This window comes from Brachypodium distachyon, chromosome 1 (genome assembly GCF_000005505.3).
Source record: "Brachypodium distachyon strain Bd21 chromosome 1, Brachypodium_distachyon_v3.0, whole genome shotgun sequence".
NCBI lineage: Eukaryota > Viridiplantae > Streptophyta > Magnoliopsida > Poales > Poaceae > Brachypodium > Brachypodium distachyon.
In genome coordinates this window covers 27509238-27527247 of record NC_016131.3, presented here as the reverse complement: position 1 = coordinate 27527247, position 18010 = coordinate 27509238, and the positions used below count along the sequence as shown (strand labels likewise).

Here is an 18010-nt window from a genome sequence, read left to right as displayed (position 1 = left end):
TGTCTCGTTAATATCGAATCCTTGACTAGGTGTTTCTTAGAGTTTTATATCCTTGACTATTTTTTGTGCTTTCTAGTGGAGTACTCTTTCACCGCATGGTTACTTGCTGCATCTAGAAATGTTTTTTTTCTCCGTTTTGCTGCCGTTCAGTCGCCTGAGAGATGATTCACGGAGGCATCGATTTCGGATGAACAGTCGCACAATTGGTTAGCGATCTGCTTGCGTTGACCTACTACTCAGTACTCCTTCTGCTTCTAAATTGTTGTCGAAATATTACATGTATTTGGACGTTTTTTTAGAATAGATACATCCATATTTAGGCAAACTTAGATAAGAATTTAGAATCGGATGGAGTATTTACATTCGTCGCTCCTGGACTGGGCTGGCCGTCCCGTTGGTTTGTACCGGGCTGCCAAACGAAGTGGGTGCTCGTGGACCTGATTTTATTAGTTTTGTGGGCTGATAGATTAGATTGGGAGTATGTTTTCTTGTGCTTTTGGACTTTTTATTTGTTCTTTTTATCTGTTCACACTTGCCGAACATGGGCTGTGTGGTATTGTGTAATTTGAAGCCCTCTAATTTTAGGTGTCAAATTTTTTTTGCTGGATTTCGCAACAACAAAAAATTACTGGCAGCTTTGGTTTTTGTAGTTTTAAATTTATGTACTCCTTCCAGCTGGAATTACTTGTCTTAGATTTAGTGCAAAGTTGTATTAAATCAACGACAAATAATTCCGCCCGGAGGAAGTACGTATATTTTTGGGCGCGGGCTAGTTGGGATCGTTTTCCCCCCGGCCGTTGGACTATTTGATTTTTGTGTTTTAAGTTGTCGGAGCGGGGGTGGTTTTGAACCTCTTTGTTTCTTTTCGTGGTTTTTCGAGTTTTTCGTCTCGTCCCATGTATGCGATGGTTTGATATTTGCTATTTTTGTTTTTTTGGGTCCGAGTGCAATTTTTTGTTTGAATTTTGATCTATCTCTAGGTTGTAATTACAAGTGTTTTTTATGCTTGTGTGCGAATTTGGATTTTGAAATGTATAATTGGATATCACACCTTCGGATGGATAAAATTGCACATGTTTTTTGTGGGTAAATTTGGATTTTGAAATGTACAATTGGATATTGCAGCTTCGGACGGCTAAAATTGCACGTGAAATTTTGTGTGCAATTGAAAGAGATCGGACTGCGTACGTCGACTGAGAAATTTTGTTTCTCAGTCACAGCCACTACCAAAGAATAACTATCAAATCTTAAAAATTGCACCTGAAATTTTAGGTGTAGTTTTAAAAATTGCAAGCGAAATCTTGCACGTGAAATTTTGTGCGCAAATTTGAAAATTGCATGTGAAATTGTATCTGCAAAATTATAGGCATGGATTGTTTACCGTATGTATTCAATTGTCCTGCATGCACACGATGGCTCGCGTATGTATTCAATCTCATGCATATACAAATGTTGTACTGAGATTTTCTTAATCTCAGTCGCCTGACACTTTTTTTTGCTAGCTTGCTGATTGCCTGCCGCCTATGTCGAAATACAAAATTTATTTTTTAAGAAACAAAAACAAAAGAGTACATAGCTACTCTTACATGTTACTACATGCTTGCATAAATATATTTCATTAACTACGTATCCTCCTGTGCATGCATCCATGCATGCATGCAATGCATGGTTTATAGCAATATAAAAATGAGTTCCATGCGTCCCAAAGATGGTCGAACTGAGAAAAGCAGCTGCTAGCTGGGACAGGAATATGTTCGACCGGATGGTATACAAACGGAGGGAATTATACATGGACGACAGGGAGTTGTGCAGTTTGGTCCATGTACCCAGGTTCCCCACAGATAAGGTCAATAAGTTTTTTATTTGTGTTTCCACTTAACAAGAGGCATGCGTATTAATCGTTATACATGCATGTACAGGAGTTAAGTATGGAATAATCGGTTTGCAATGCAATGCACGGCTCCGGTTTCATAGGACAGGGCAGCATGACAAAGAGCATATGGAGGGCCCTGTCCAGTTATCCCCATACCCGGCCATAACAGAACAGAACCCCGTTGCAGTAGTGTACAACTACAACTGCCCCTTCTTGGCTAGCCAGTTTCCCTTTCTTTTCTCTCTCGGACAAACAAAAAACAAAGAGGAGCACGACATGATGGCTTTTGTTTAATTTTGTCCTTGCGTATATGCCCCTCGTCCAGCTCTCGATCCGATCTTCACTCTAGCCTGGTCCTGAGCGGCTACCTGAGTAGCTTAACTAGCTGTCTAGCTATTTCAGCTGCTGCATGCCTCTCGCCGGGTCATCTCATGCGTGTCACTTCAGGTTTCGAACATAGCGTGGCATGGCCAGTTGCATGCCAGAGAAAAGGTTCGATCAACGCCATCCAATAAGCATCTCAGCGTGAGCCATCAGGTATATAGTGTCTGTGTCAGTTCGTTAATAGGAGCTGATCAGGATATATGGATGAGGTAGCAGCAGCAGCAACAGTCTCTAGATGCGTAGTTCCAGGTCTGTGCCACTCCTTCCTGCCTGCTAGCTATTTAGTGAAATGGAAGCGTGATATTGTAACAATTGATTCTTTAGCTACTTAGTGAAATGGAAATACTTCAGTAAAAGGAATTTTTGCACCTGAATTTGGGAGCAATAATTTTTTTTTTGAAACGGAGTTTGGGAGCAATAATCAGCGTGACAAAAAGGAGAGCTATTTCCCCCTACTTTCTTACTGCAAATCTATGATTTACCCGTAATTAAGTTTCTGAAGGATAAATTAAACTTTCTGCACCAGGTAATTTTCTTTCTTCTTTTGAGCTCGATCGTCAGTGCGGCAGTGGGCCAACAATGACACAGCACATGGGCTACAGTTACACACACAAACAGGTTCATGTTCGTACGGGGTACGGCGCACATTAAAATATCAGGTACGGACACAGAAAGCTGAAATTTTTGCTCACCTAACCCCTTGCAAAGTTTAATCGATAAAAATGGCTTTCGGACCGAATGACAAAACTGGTCCGGCCCCAAAAGGCAACCTTTTATCAATTGAGTTGGCGGAAATATCTTTTTACCAATTGAGTTGCCGGAAAACAACTTTTGTCAATTGTGTTGGCGGAAGGCGTGAGTTGGCTGCTCGGGCCACATGGTCCACAAAGTGTAAATGAAGGTTTTTCATAAGTCAAAAAAGTGCTTTCTGCCATCTCAATTGATAAGAAGTGCTTTCTGCCATCTCAATTGTCAATATGTGCTTTTCACCGTTTCAATTGGCAACAAGTGCATTCCGTCAAACCATTTTTGACATTTCACTTAAAAGGAGGCCATTTTGATCAATAAAAATGACTAGGGAGCTAGAGGAACAAAAACTTCCAGAAAGCTCTGGTGTCTGGCCCAACTGTTTTCCTCTCCATCGTCGTCAGAGATTCGGAGTACCGGTGACTAGCTGGTTTTGGAACATGACCAATCTTAAACGCTTTCTGTTGAGAGCTACTAGCTCGATCGTAATTGAAACGGTTTAGAAACAGTGCTGCGGTACACATGGCACATAGCACCATCTTGTCGTATATATGCTCGACGAACTATATACGTACTCGGCCGATTTCTTTTTCTTTTGCTCGAACAAGTAAGCTTTTTTATTTTGGACACCAGGTCGGGACCCCATCGATCGCTAATCATGGGAACTGTATCACAGTCCCGTTGATAAGATGTTCGTTTAGGGGACTATTGATCCGGGACGCTTTTGTCCGGTTGACCCAAAAAACCACCTTTAATTAATTAATTCCCCTGTGGGTCGATCATTGGATCAACTCTAGTGTGTTAGTGCACTATGTACATTCACTGTTTGATAAGGGACGCAAATAAAAGATGGCGGCAACTAACTAAACTGTACTAACGCTTTATAACTAAAAAGTAATGCAATGCATGGCCCGAGCTGTCCGATGAGCTAGCACATCAAATCAAATCACCGAGCTATTTAATCCGCATCAAGTTCTCCATCTTCTTCTTTTTGTATACAGCGACTGCTCCGAACGAAAGCCTGATCAAGCGTGACAAGACAGGCAGAGAGGGAAGCAAATAAGATCGATCATACACAGGGAAGCTAGGATGATTAATTTTGTTGGTTAATTTTGCTGTTTGCAGACGCTAGGATGATTAATTAGGTTCTTATTTCAGCCTGCCCGGACGTCCCATCGTTGGGCGTGTGCATGGTTCACGAACGTACAGGGGAGGCACCGCAAGCCAAAATTGGTCGATAGGTTACACGCAGCGCCGTTCATTTCGGCTTTGGGCCACGCCGACATGACCCGGCCGCCGCTTCCTGAGCTAGTAAGCTAGTAGACCTTGTTTTTCACACCGTTGTTCGATGGGACATTAAGATTGATAAAACTTCAGTGCTGTGTTTTTATTTCAGGGAGATAGCGCGGCCTTTGGGAGCCGATCGAGTAGGCGAATAAACCACAGTTCTTCCAAAATACTCCTATTTGTGGCTGAGAAAACGATCTCTTTATGCTGCACTTACTGTCTCTTCACGCAAACAAGATAAAAATATTATTCCGTTTTTTCCCACAAAAATACAATATTGAATAACACGACTCATATTTCACCTCAGTTTGCGTACTCTCCTTCATACTCCATTTCAGTAGCTTTCAGTACCTCCCGTCTCATTACGATGTCAAATCATACTACTCTAAGTAAATGTTAACAACAATCAGGGAAGCTCAATAATTTTGGACGGTTCTAGAGGGAGAACTTCTCTCGCGACCAGGTAGGCGACTAGGGCTTCCACGCCGCCGGCGCCAGCGTCCACTTCCCCGACGAAGGACACTCCGGCCCCGTCGGCCACCTCCCTTCCTTCCGCGCTTCCTCCCTGCCTCCGTTTCTCCCGCTCCGTTCTCCCCTCTCGGCTCCCCGTGCTCTCAGTGCGCGATGGAGGCCACCCCGACGGCGAGCCCTCGCCCCTCCACCATGGAGCGGCGCTGGAGGGAGGTGAGCCCGTCTTCGGACAACAGCGACTCCGGCCGGTCGTACTGTGAGGTGCTGCGCAGTGGAAGCCCGCCGGTCGGGAACTCGGTGGAGAGGCAGGTGGAGCGCGCGCCACCTGTTCGACAAATTGCTTCTGTGGAGGTGCAGCCAGCGACGGCGCTGACTGGTGTGGATTCGGTCGAGGCGGGCGGTGCCTGGAACCGCGTGGGCAAGAAGAAGAAGAGGCGTCGCCCCCTGGCGATGTCGGTCCGGCAGGAGTTGCCGCAGGAGCTCTTCGGGCGATGCTTCAACTGCTTGGGGGAGGATCATGTAGCGGCCCTTTGCCCGAACCCCACGGTGTGCCTTCGCTGCAAGGGGGAGGGGCATGTCGCCCGCCTCTGTCCGGAGCGTCGCAGCTCCTCAGGCTCGCCATCAGCGAGACGGGTCAGGGGACACCCGTCGCCCGCTGGGGAGCATTCCTTGATACCTGGTGGCCGTCGGCCTGGCTCGGCCCTGTTGGCGCGACTCGGGCCGGCGGTGAGGCTGTCACAGGCGGCGGCGGCAAGGACGGCCGCGGTTGCTCCTTCTCGGCATGTGGCGCGTTCTTCGGCTGCGGGCCTGCGGCCGGCAGCACCTGTGCCGGCGGTCACCGCGGTGGTTCCGACGCGGGAGGCAGGGGGGGCGCCCGTGGCAGAGGTGGCTGGGGCAACCGCCGGGGTCTCGGCGCGGACGCGGCCTCCGGCACCCGCTGTCCAGTCGCAGGATGTCGTGGCGCCGGCGGCTGTCCTGCCCCAGACGTTGCCTTCCTCAATTGCGCTGCCCTGGGGTGCGGCGTCGGCGCGTCCGAGGCTGGAGACCTGCATCGTCCAGCAACCCGCGCCATTGACGATGAGGAGGGGACTTTGCAGTGGAGCCCTGTGGTTTGGGTCATCGGCAACCGGCCTCGCGTCTCACTCTCTTCTGTCTCTTCGGTCATCGGCAACCGTTTCCCGGCGCTGGAGGGCTCGTTCTCCACCCACCGCTTCTGGCCGGATGATTTTCTGGTGGTTTTCTGGTCCCGTGAGGGCCGGGATGCGGTGCTGGACGCAGAGGTGATTGGAGGCCGTGGCTTCAATCTCAGCTTCGCGCCATGGAACAGGCTTCGTCAGGCGGTGGGACGATCGCAGCTGTTTCGGGTTCACCTTGAACTTGAAGGCATTCCGCCCCATACTTGGAGCGTGGAAGCTGTTGCCTCTGTGTTGGGGTCGGCATGTTCGATTGAGAGGTTGGGGACGGACACTGTGAACCGGGTGGATATGGGTCGGTTTCGGGTCTTCGCGTGGACGGTGAATCCGAACATTATCCCAAAGGAGAAACTCTACCAGGTCGTCGAGCCGCCGGCACGGGTGGAGGAAGATGAGGATGACGACTTGAGGGTGCCTCCGGAGCAGATGGTTCCGCAGGTGGTGGACCTGCTCGAGTACAACGTCCTCATTCACTTGCTTCTAGTGGAGGAGGTGGGGGAGTCGACGGACCGCTCGTCGCACGGCGATTGGGCGTCGGACGACGACTGCGATGGTGGTGCTCCGGGGTACTACCCGGGGATGGGTCGGGAGGCGCGTCGGCCGTGGTAGAACTCTTTTGAGTGCTCGCGCGGGCGTGTCGACAGTGACGATGTCGACGACCACCTGGAGCCACGCGTGGATGCTGGCCGCAGGGTGCAGGTGGGGGCAAACATGGTGGTCGGCCGGTCCCGCCTCTCGAAGACGGCACCGGCGTTTGTTCCGCGGCGGGCCTCTCCTCTGGAGACGGAGGCCTGCTTTCTTCTCCCGGAGCGTGGGGATGTGGAGGCCGGGGGGGATTGGGACCTGATGCACCTTGAGGCGTCCCTTTCTCCTCTTTCGGCGGTGATTGACGTCGGTCTGGAGGGGTCCTCCTCCCCTGCTGGGGACGCCGGGCTGGAGGGATCTTCCTCCCCTGCGGTGGACGCAGGACCCGAGGGGTCCTCTTCACCGGCTGCGAGCTCGGCCTGGAGGCTGGAGAGGTCGGCAGGGTGCTGGACCTTAGATGAGACGGAGTTCTCTTCTCCGCGGGTGGTGGGCACGCTTTCTCCGCCTCGATCTGCTCAGCCGAGCTAGAGCATGTTCGAGGTCAGCGTGTCGCCAGCGCCGGCAACACCGGGAGAGGATTCGCGGTTGGTGGAGGATGGGCAGGCGGTTGAGCTCTTTCGAACTGCCGTCTGACGCTCGAAGACTCAGATACTGCCCAGGCCTCCGGCGAGACGTGCGAGGCGACGGGTGACGACGTCGTCATCTCGTCGGCGTAGCCGCCGGCTTGCGGCCAAGTGCGCGCCGTCGGCTGGTGTTAAGAGGCAGCAACATGTGTTAATTCGGCGTCTTGGGCTGGCACGGGAGGGGGAGCACATTGGCGATGAGGTCCTGCAAGCCTACCTGCGCCTCTTCGAGCAGCCCCTGAGCTCAAAGCACCTGGGGGCCATCATGGCACTTTTCGGATGGGAGTTCCAGGCCCTTCCTCTGGAGGAGGGTGAAAGGGTGGTGGCTGCGAGCGGATAGCTCGCGAGGAGCCGTTTTGGGCCTTAGGCCGGTGGTGGGTGGGCTTGTATATGGCTTCTACGACTTTGAATTTACTGGTGTGGAATGTACGTGGCTTAAACTCTAGAGCTAAGCGTACGGCGGTTCGCCAAGTGGTGGCCTCGTCGGGGGCCAATGTTGTAGGGATTCAGGAATCAAAATTAAACATGGTTACTCGTTACATGGTGGAGAAGTGTTTGGGTCCAGGGTTTGATTCTTTTTTCTTTCTCCCGGCGGATGGCACTTGTGGAGGGATTGTTGTGGCTTGGAAGAGTGGTGAGGTCACTATTTCGAACCCACACCTCTCCCAGAATGCGGTCACGGCTTTTGTCCAAGATGGACAGAGGCCGGGTTGGTGGTTCATGGTGGTCTAAGGGCCGCAGAGTGATGAGGACAAGGTGCTCTTCTTGCAAGAGCTTAGGGATATTCGTGATCTTCATGCCGGGCCGTGGATCTTGGCTGGGGACTTCAATCTTATTGTCGACCCTAGTGACAAGAATAACTCTCTCATCAATCGTCGGATGATGGGCCGGTTTAGATGGGTGGTGTTGAGGGATCTTGACCTCAAGGAGCTTTACTTGAATGGCCGGAGGTTCATGTGGTCGAATGAGAGGGAGCATGCGACCTTGGAGAAATTGGACAGGGTCTTCGCCTCCGTGGATTGCGAGTCTAGCTACCCGGACTCCTTCCTCTCTGCTCTTAGCACTGCGACTTCGGATCACAGCCCACTACTCCTCTCGTTGGAGGCCCAATTGTTGAGGGGCCGTAGATTCATCTTCGAGAGCTCTTGGCCCAAAATGGATGGATTCATGGATGTGGTTCAGGAGGCTTGGAATGCTGGGCCGGCGATTGGCAACCCCTTCAAGAGGGTGGATGCGAGACCACGGGCGGTGGCAAAACGGGTCCAAAGTTGGAGCGATCGTTTCGTGGGGAATACGGAACTACAGATCCTTGGCACGAAGGTCATTTTCCGCTTCAATGTGGCGATGGAGAGCCGTTCACCGTCTACGAAGGAGAGGGCGTTGAGACAGGCCTTCAAGAAGAAGCTCCTTGGCCTAGCTTCTTTGGAGAGGACGATGGCGAGGCAGAGGTCGCTGCTGCATTGGTTGAAGGAGGGGGATGCCTGTACTAGATTTTTTTTCACCTACAGGCTAGCCACCGCCGGAGAAAGAACTTCATTTCGCAGCTTCTAGTGGATGGGGTGGTGGTGTCGAACCAGGAGGCCAAAGCGATGGCGGTGGATGAGTTTTTCTCCTCCCTTCTTGGTGCCGCCCCGCACCGTGGTTTCACGCTGGACCTCGAGGCTCTTGGTGTTCCCAGCTGTGATCTAACAGGCCTCGAGGCCGACTTTACGGAGGAAGAGATTTGGGCCGTGGCAAGTCCATGGAGCCCGACAAGGCGTCGGGGCTAGATGGCTTCTCTGGGCGCTTCTATGTGGTCTGCTGGGATATTATCAAGCAGGATGTGGTCGATGTGTTTCGGGCTATGGCTAGGCTCAATGTCGGGGGGATGGAGGCCATTAACAGGGCGTTCATCACCCTCCTTCCGAAGCGGCCAGATGCGAAGGAGGTTCGGGATTTTCGTCCGGTGAGCCTCATTCATAGCATGGCGAAGCTGTTCGCCAAGGTGGTGGTGACGAGGGTGGCGGCCCACCTGCCGCGCTTGGTGGGCCCTCATCAGAGCGCTTTCGTTAAGGGCAGGTGCCTGCATGATAACTTCATGCTGGTCCAAGGCACGGCGAGGCGGCTGCACAGTGCAAGGATTGATGCCGTCTTTCTCAAGCTTGACATCACGAAGGCGTTCGACACTGTGGATTGGGGGTTCCTCCTTGAGACTCTTGAGAGGAGGGGCTTTGGACCTCGGTTCAGGTCATGGATCTATGGGCTTCTCTCGACGGCCACCACTCGAGTGCTCATGAATGGGATCCCCTGCGAGCCTATTGATCATAGGCGTGGACTTCGGTAGGGGGACCCCCTGTCGTCGATGTTGTTCATCCTGGTGATGGACATCCTCCACGGCTTTTTCGAGAAGCCGGCGGCGGAGGGTGTGCTCTCCCGTTTGGCGGAGCGTGGGTTTCGCCATCGTACCTCCATCTTTGCGGATGATGTGGTCACCTTCCTGCGACCCACTCGGAAGGACCGTTTGGCCTGCTCAGCCATCATTAGTGACTTCGGCATGGCGTTGGGGCTACGCACGAACTTTTCTAAGTGCTCGGCTCACCTCATTCGTTGTTCCCAGGAACAAGGTGAGCTTGTTGCCTCCTTGCTCCATTGCGAAGTGGGCAGCTTTCCTTGCACATACGTGGGGCTTCCGCTTGGGGTCCGCAAGGTCACAGCTAACCAGTTGAGCTCCATGGTGGACAAGGTGGGGAGTAAGGTGACGGCGTGGAAGGCTCCTCTTCTTTGGAAGTGTGGCCGAATGGTGCTCGTGAAATCAACCTTGGCGGCCATTCCGGTCTATTCGATGATGTCCTTGGATCTTCCCGGGAAGGTTTTGAAGGGCGTGGAAAAGCTTTGTAGGGGTTTCTTGTGGAAGGGTCATAAGGAGGCACACGGTGGGCATTGCCTTGTTGCTTGGGACAAGGTATGCAAGCCGAAGGAGTTAGGTGGATTGGGAATTCCCAATCTCGGCTATCTCAATGCCGCATTGAGGGTTAGGTGGCTGTGGTTGGACAAGGTGGATGATTCGAAACCTTGGAAGGAGTTCGCCGTCACGACCACGGGGCTGGTCAATGACATCTTCGAGGCGGCAACTTCTTCCTGGGTGGGTGAAGGCCGTGGGACCCTCTTCTGGACCGATAGGTGGCTCGATGGTTGCCGGATCCGGGACGAGTTTCCGTCTCTGGCGGCTGTGGTGCGCCCCCGAATGTTACGCACGAGGACCGTTCGCGATGGTGTTCATGGCGCTTGGCTCATGGATGTAGGGCCGGATCTGGGGGAGGAAGCGATCAGCGAGTTCCTTGTTCTCTGGACTCGGCTTCAGGGGTTTCATTTGGAGGAGAATGTGGAGGATTCCCTGGTGTGGAACTGGTCGAAGGATGGGGTCTATTCGGCGAGGTCCGCATACCGGAATCTGTTCGCGGGCAAAACGGTGGAGCCCCTGGCGAGGCAGATCTGGGGCTCTCGGGCGCCGGGCAAGTGCAAATTCTTTGCCTGGCTGGCGGCAAATGACCAATGTTGGACGGCGGATTGGCTTGAAAGGCGAGGGCTTCCCCACCTTCCCCACCCCTCGCGTTGCCCCCTCTGCGATTAGGAGCCGGAGACCTTGACCCACCTTCTGTTGGGGTACGTTTTCACCCGACAGGGGTGGGAGGTGGTGCCTGTCGCGTGGAACCGGGAGGCGTGGACGCCGAGGGCGGATGTGGACATCCGGGCTTGGTGGGCTGGCATCACCGGGCCGCATGGTGTGGCCAAGGACTTGAGGACGGCGGTCACGTTGGTGTTTTGGACTATTTGACGACACCGCAATGACGTGGTCTTGAACGGGGGCTTCTCCGGAGGTCCGCAGGGTGGTCGCGTGCATTCGGGAGGAGGTGGTGTGTTGGGAGAATGCCGGGCTTCTCAGAGGAGGGGTTGCGTTCTCGGCCGCTTTGGCGAGTGGATGTCACGTAGTTTCTCTTGTTGTCTTAGCCACTCCGTGGCGTTATAACCGCTCCGCGGTGTTGTAATTGGCACTCTGTCCAACTCCTTATTTAATTGATGATGCGCCCGCTGGGTCAAATTCTTGAAAAAAAACAACCAATTCCAATCATGAGATTTGTGCAAGATTGATGTAAATATACATGATTAGAAAATCTTCAATGGATGGCTATAATTTTTGACCGAGAAATAACTATTTGTAACACTCTTCTCGTTTTTTCCGTGCGCGATCCAAATTGATATCGGAGGAGTTTTTACTACTAGAAGAAAATAAATTACGTAAAATTCATTGTTAGAACTAGTAGCTTGTAAAAAATCTACTGTGGTTACAATTACAGTGCCACTTCGATTGTATATTCGATCGTACGTACGAGTCGATTTGATCACGGCTCCCCTGTCGATGAAGTACGTTTATTGTCTAGCTATCTCGAAGCTAGCCATTGGTCTCCCACCTTCACGTGAAGAACACCAACTTGTCACTGCGTTCTCGGGCCACGAGCTGGCCGGCCGGCTTCATGTCCATCCAAGCCAGCTAGCTATACCAGATGCTATCTAGTCGCAGCCCTCGCAGGGCAAGCATGCATGCAGTGCAGAGAGTGCCAACTTGCGGGTCAAAGAAAACCATTGTCAAATACCCCGTGTACATATGAGGCATGGAACAACCTATAAACAAAGTGTTTAAGCTACTGCTAGTACCGTAAATCAGGTCGTCTCAGTCGTGATGTCCCAATGAATTTTGGTACGGCCGGAAGCAGTGTAAAGATGGATTTATAGCTAGAGCTTTGTGTTTCTTCTCTTTAAGCTCGGATGCTCACGTACGGGGTTTGTTCTTCCCATGCATGCATGGTTAATTAGTTGATGGAAGAGAGCAGGATGGATCTGAGGAGGAAGCCGACACTTCTCTAGTCCCCAAAAAAATCAATGCTTTCGGCCACACGCAAAAAGGTGGCAGAACGAACAGCTGGCAACCTCGCCTTGGAGGCTGCTGCCGAATATATAAACGTACATACGTACGCTGGCTCACAGGCAGCTCGAATTATTCGAGTTACGGCCAGAGTCACAATTGTAGCCGACATGACGGAGGCAAAGCCGGCATTGTTATATATGCCGGCATCGTAAAGTCAAACTGACACTAAGTCGGCATCCCGGACGTATGTCGGCATGACGATTTTGTCTTATGAATTTGCAGGATAAGGAGGAGCACCTTGATCTCGGCTCGCCGAGATCTCTCAACGGTCTTATTCTGACCACGCGATGCAAAGTAAAGCAGAGCCATCATCATCTCAGAAAATCAGTCAGTGCCTGCGTACCGGCGTCAGGCAACTGTAGAGAGGAATCACCGAAAAAGAATCTCTGACGGAAACCGGCAGAGGATAGCGGTATTTTCTGCCAGGTGACAGGGAGAAGTAAAGTTGTCTTGTCCCCTGCGGTGCTACCGGGAGGGAATCAAGCCGTGTGCCGACGAAGCCCAAGAAAGATGGTGTTAGACTTGGCCCACATGTCAGTGTGACATGGGCGGCTTATAAATAGAACCTTACCCCTCTGTAAGAAAAGAGGACGGTGCACTTAGACAACTAGGGTTTCTCCTTCTTCCTCAAGAATACAGCTCAACGAGCGCCATTGTTAAACTTGCCTATCTCGGCTAATACAACAAAGTAGGAGTAGAAATCTTACCTCGGCAAGAGGGCTCTGAACCTGAATAGATCCGTGTGTGCTTGTGTGATTTGTGCGTGTTTCCCTTCTCGTCCTCTCTCCTCCGGTTCCTCCTTTGTCCATCGGCCCCAAATTAAGCCACCATATGGCATCTGCCGTGACACCATCACGACAAGTTACTATCATGAATTCATGAGTCGATTTGTTAGCTACGGCCATAGTCCTACAGTGCATAATTAAGCCGAGATTACGAAGTTATGAGCTTGCCATGCATAGGATCGATCGAACATCTCTTCTTGAGGGGCCTGTTTGGTTTTGAGCCAACTCTAGCCATGCCAAAATATTGGCAACTAATTAAAATTTGGTGATTGTTTGCTTTGTTGCCAAAAATTTAGTTGCCAATGACCTTCTAGCCATCCTTCTCACAGATATTTGCCAAATCTTTGACCATGTGTCGGTTCAAAAGTTGTTGACCAAATAATTGGCAAGCCAAATTTTGCCAAAATTTGACAGGGCTGCATTGTTGATAAACCAAACATGCCCGAGATCTGTCTGCAGCTGGCCCCGTCCATGCCGGTCAAACCGTAATCATGCAAATGCAAATATAAGGGGGACACGCATGCATGCATGGGCGGGCGGGAGCAAAGCACTCTCTACCTCTATGATCTCTACCTGCATGGATGATTAATTAATTCACAATGGACGTGCATGCAAATGCAAATAACCCAAGTACATAATCATCGTTATACACATCACAAAAATTCACAACACTGTTTATATATATAAGGGGGACGAGCGATATATATAGTCATGGAAGTGCCTGCCTGCGATCGAGCAACCTACCTATAACCCCGTTACATCAAGTACAAAATTGGTAAGCCAGGCCAGCAGCCAAACAACCTGTTGGGACCCTTGCATGCAACGATCAGTGGACCCACAAAGCAGTCTGTGCCTAAGCTACCTAGTGTTGTAACAGGGGGGGAGTTGCAAGAGCTAGCAAGCTAATCTCTCTCTCTCTCTAGATCTCCTCTCAAGTCTCGTCAAAACACTGCCCTAACGATGGCCCTGGGAGCTAGGAAATGGGCCATCAACCAACCAACACCTTCTCTCCTTCTCTCTCTACACGGCTAATCAAAGGATTACAATTAAGACAGCACTCTACTAGCTTAGCGGTAATGAACAACATAGCAACACATAGTATATAGGGGGGGAGTTCGATCTGTACTAGGATTTCATGCATGGATTTGATCAGGCGAAGGGAGACCTATGGGGCTCGCCCTTCCTCCTGTTGTTGAGCGAGAGGACGATCTTAGGGAAGAACCCCCCTCCTCCTCCCCCGCCTTTCTTCTTCTTCGGGGCGCCGCTGCCGGTGCTGGAGCCACTGCCACCACCATTGATCCCGTAATGGTGGTACTGGTGATGGTGCATCGCCAGGGTGTCCTCAAGGATGGAGTTCGGGGTGACTTGCCCGCCATTGTCAACATGAAGGTACGCTGATGAGCCGCTGCCACCGCCACCGACTCTGAGGTCCTCGAAGCGCGGGAAGCATGCCACGTCCGGCTCGCCGGACATGTACAGGATGTTTGACAGATCGCCTCCCTGCATCATCACATGATCCACCTGCATGCATGCATCAGTCATGATTCATGAATTAACCGTGCATGTTTTTTCTTAGCAAGAAGAACTCGATCATCGATCGTCGTCTCATGCATGACAACCATCAATTAATCATCATATAGGATTTGCATGCATGTAGAAATAGGAGTAGCAGTTAAAAGAAGAGTGCTATACTTTGCAAGAGAGGCAGCAGAAGTGGAAGGGCTCCTGGAGGATCCTGTCACAGGTCAAGCAGATGTTGCCGGAGCCCTTGAAGGGCCTGGACTGCGGCCTCGGCTTCAGAAAGATCACCTTCGCACTGTTGATCGTGTAGGGCTGCATGCATGCATGCATGCATTCGCATAAGTTCACATATAGACACCAAAAGCGATTAGATTTACTCCATGCATGCATGTTACTAATTTTTACCTGAACGAATGAGCAGTCGATGAGCTTCTCCAGATCGTCCAGGCGCACCACGTCGTTGTACACATACCTCCGCACCTACAAAAGTCAATTACAATAATCTATCACCTCTTCTAAGAATTTACTTTACTACCACGAAAGTGTAAATCTGTGACGAGAGGTAAAAAAGAAGAAGAAGAGAAAGCAATGTGATGAGGCAATAATAATGCATGCCCCCTCCCTTCCTACCGTGTGGACGCTAAAGGGCAGGTGAGTCAGCAGTAATAATTGGCTGGCTTTGACCGGCGGCTCGTCGTTATCCCCATCGTGGGAGACCAAGGGAAAGAGGGTGCACACTCACACTCCATCGTGCCTAGCAGGAAGGCCCAGCAATCTCAGAACCCCCTGACCCATGGCCAATTGACCAGATCGCCCCTGTACTCAGCACCCGTCTACGCGAAGTACCCGAGGGCAGGAAGGTAAAAAAGGGCAAAACCAGCAGATGCCACTGCCAGCTGCCTGGACCGAGGTAAAAAAAAGAAAAACTGTGACCGTCCGTCACTGTGTGCTGAATGAATGAACAGCGTCGTCACCAAGGTGAATTTGGACGGTAGCCAAAGCACGCAGGACTTGCACAAAGGGGAGCCTCGGCCAACAGTGTGGATCGAGGCCGGCCTTGTTTGGAAACAGGGCAGGCTCTTTTACCATGCACACTTATGGTAAAAAGAAGAAAAGAAGAAAAGAAAAAAAACTGTTGCCCCCTCTGGCCTCTCTGTCTCTGATGCCACGCTTGACAGCGGCTGGCTGGCTGGGCAGGGCTAGCCAGTAGCCAGTGCCCAGTAGCCACAGAACAATGAGAGATGAAGTGGATTGGATGGACGGACGGATGGCCAACGGAACGATCCATTTATTCGCCAACCGGCCGGGCGCCTGCGTCTCGTTGCATTGCAGTGCAGGCAGGGGGTCAGCATTCACTGAGCAGGGGACGGAGGTTGGGAGTGATTTGCTTTGGGTTTGCTTGGTTTTGCTATGCATGGCAAAACAATCCGGATAACCCTGCCCATTTGCGGCAACGAATTGGGCTGGAATTTGCGCTGGTTCTGCAGTTGCAGAAGGGGAAGAAATGATGATGATGATGATCGCTTGGTGATGACTGATGAATGAATGCTGATGGCATCAGGGGCGTACTACAGTGAAATCACTATTACCACCGTTAAAAATGGAGGCCAGAGCGCTCTCTCGCTTGTGAGAGAAATCGAGGGAGAACGGGAAGCTGAGAAGATGAGCCTAGCTAGCCTAGATAGCCTAGAGAGAGGCCGATGAGATGAGTAACTTTTCTTGCAGGTGGTGGGCGAGTGGGAGAGGGTGCATGCAGGGGCAGCCGTGGTTGAATTCACGGCCAGAGCCAGGACCCTTTAATTATAAGACTATGCTCGTTTCGGGGGTGCGGCCAAGGCGCGGTGAAAATCTGTCCAAATTTCTTTTCTACTTCCTCCAACTGTAACTGACTTCACTGTTTTCTTTTTTTTTCCTCGTTTCTCACGTACACTCCTCTCTCTGATCTGATAGACCAAACGAGAAAATGTGGAGTAGAAGAGTATGGGTAGAATTGACAAGCACAAGAGGGGAATTGGGAGAGGTAAAAAAGATCTGGGCGAAGCTATTAGCTGCAGTAATTGGGGTGGAACACGGAAGGTTTAATTAAGGAGGACGGAGGGGCACGGCACAAAGCACAAGGAAGCAAGGGCCTGGAGAAACGACAAGCGGAAGCCGAAAGACGTGCACGGGGACCGAGGACACACAGCCACAACGCTTGGGAACTCTCACACGCCGCGATTAGGCCCAACCAATTAACCAAGCCTGTAATTAGCGTATTACTATGCATGATGCTTTATTACTTCTGGAAATCGCCCCTATAGATAAGAAGCACACGCTCAGCTCCTTCTCTCTGGTCAGCAAGGGAATGGGAGTGTATAATCAAGCACGAGGAAGATGTAGTGACGATGGAGTATTTCTAGCTGTAGTTCAGCAGCTACTGCTTCAAAATTGTTTTAGTACGAGACAACGACAGACCAGAAAAGGCTACTAATTGATTCTTAGATAGGCCAAGTACTACGTATACAAAGCCATCCCTTCACACCAACAAGCATGCATGTAAAGGAGAATTACTTGCAAGCTAGGTTGAACCGAACCGAACGGAACTGAAGTAGCAAATCAAGAACAGAAAACTAATTAAGCATGCACACAACAATCAACTACTTCTCCCCAACATGTTGTAAGCCGAAAGGATATGGCTGTCGTCTCAGAGCACAATTAACTGCTCCTCTGGCGCCCAGCAAGCAAGAGACCCAGGAATCAATCAAGAGGTCGAATTTGCCGGTGTTTGTTGGCTGGCGCATGCGTGCGTGCATTTAATTGAAAGCTAGCTAGGGAGAGGAATGAAGAAGAATTGAATTTGATGGCGTTACTGGTTACCTGGAGGAGCGGAGGGTGGTGGCGGTGCGCGGGTGCGCAGTGCGGGCAGATGCTGGTGCGGCAGGCGAGGCAGAAGATGTTCTTCTCGTTCTTCTTCCGGCTCTCGTGCGCCTCGCAACCCACGAAGAAGCTCTCCTCCACCAGCCCCCCCACCCATCCTGGCCGATTATTCATCATCCCCATCTCCATCCTTCAATTCGATCTCCCTGATGATGGATCCCTTCTCGCCGGCCAATTCTCGATCTCTCGAGCTACAATTCTCGATCTTTCTCTCTCGCCAAAGCGTATGTGCGCTTGTATGTATGTACGCAAGCTATATTGGTGGCTTAATTTGTAGAGGATGATGTTTAGTGGAGTGAGCAGTCTATGGCGTCTATATAGAGAGAGAGTGAAGGAGAAGGCTAAGCTAAAGCGGATGATGGGCGTCAAGGGAAGGGAAGGGGGGGGACACATGACATGGGGGTTGGGTGGTCAAAGGAAGGAACACCTGGGGATCACGGTCCAAGTGTCGGGGACCGGCCCTGCGAATCCCCCACCCATCCGGGGGCTTCTCGCAGATTTTACCGGGTAACACTAACAACGCGCGGCCCACAGAAACTGGGTTGGGTTGTGAGTTTTGCCGGACTGCGAGGGTCGTGGATGCAAAATTGTGTTTGCTTCCTGGGATTTAGGATTAGATTACCATTTGATCTGAGCTCTGACAGATTATTACTACTAGTACT

The 18010-nt window shown here is 51.2% G+C and overlaps 1 protein-coding gene across 1 annotated transcript; it reads right to left on the bottom strand.

Annotated features, from left to right (window-relative positions):
* Nucleotides 1-13542: 13542 nt before the first annotated feature.
* LOC100824968 lies at nucleotides 13543-17760 on the bottom strand. Its single transcript, XM_003563318.4, has 4 exons — nucleotides 17289-17760; nucleotides 14838-14912; nucleotides 14604-14744; nucleotides 13543-14432 (listed from the first exon to the last, which is right to left on the bottom strand). Exons 1-4 carry the CDS (start codon nucleotides 17475-17477, stop codon nucleotides 14061-14063), a joined length of 777 nt encoding a protein of 258 aa, XP_003563366.2. The 5' UTR covers nucleotides 17478-17760; the 3' UTR covers nucleotides 13543-14060.
* Between the last annotated feature and the right edge of the window lie 250 nt (nucleotides 17761-18010).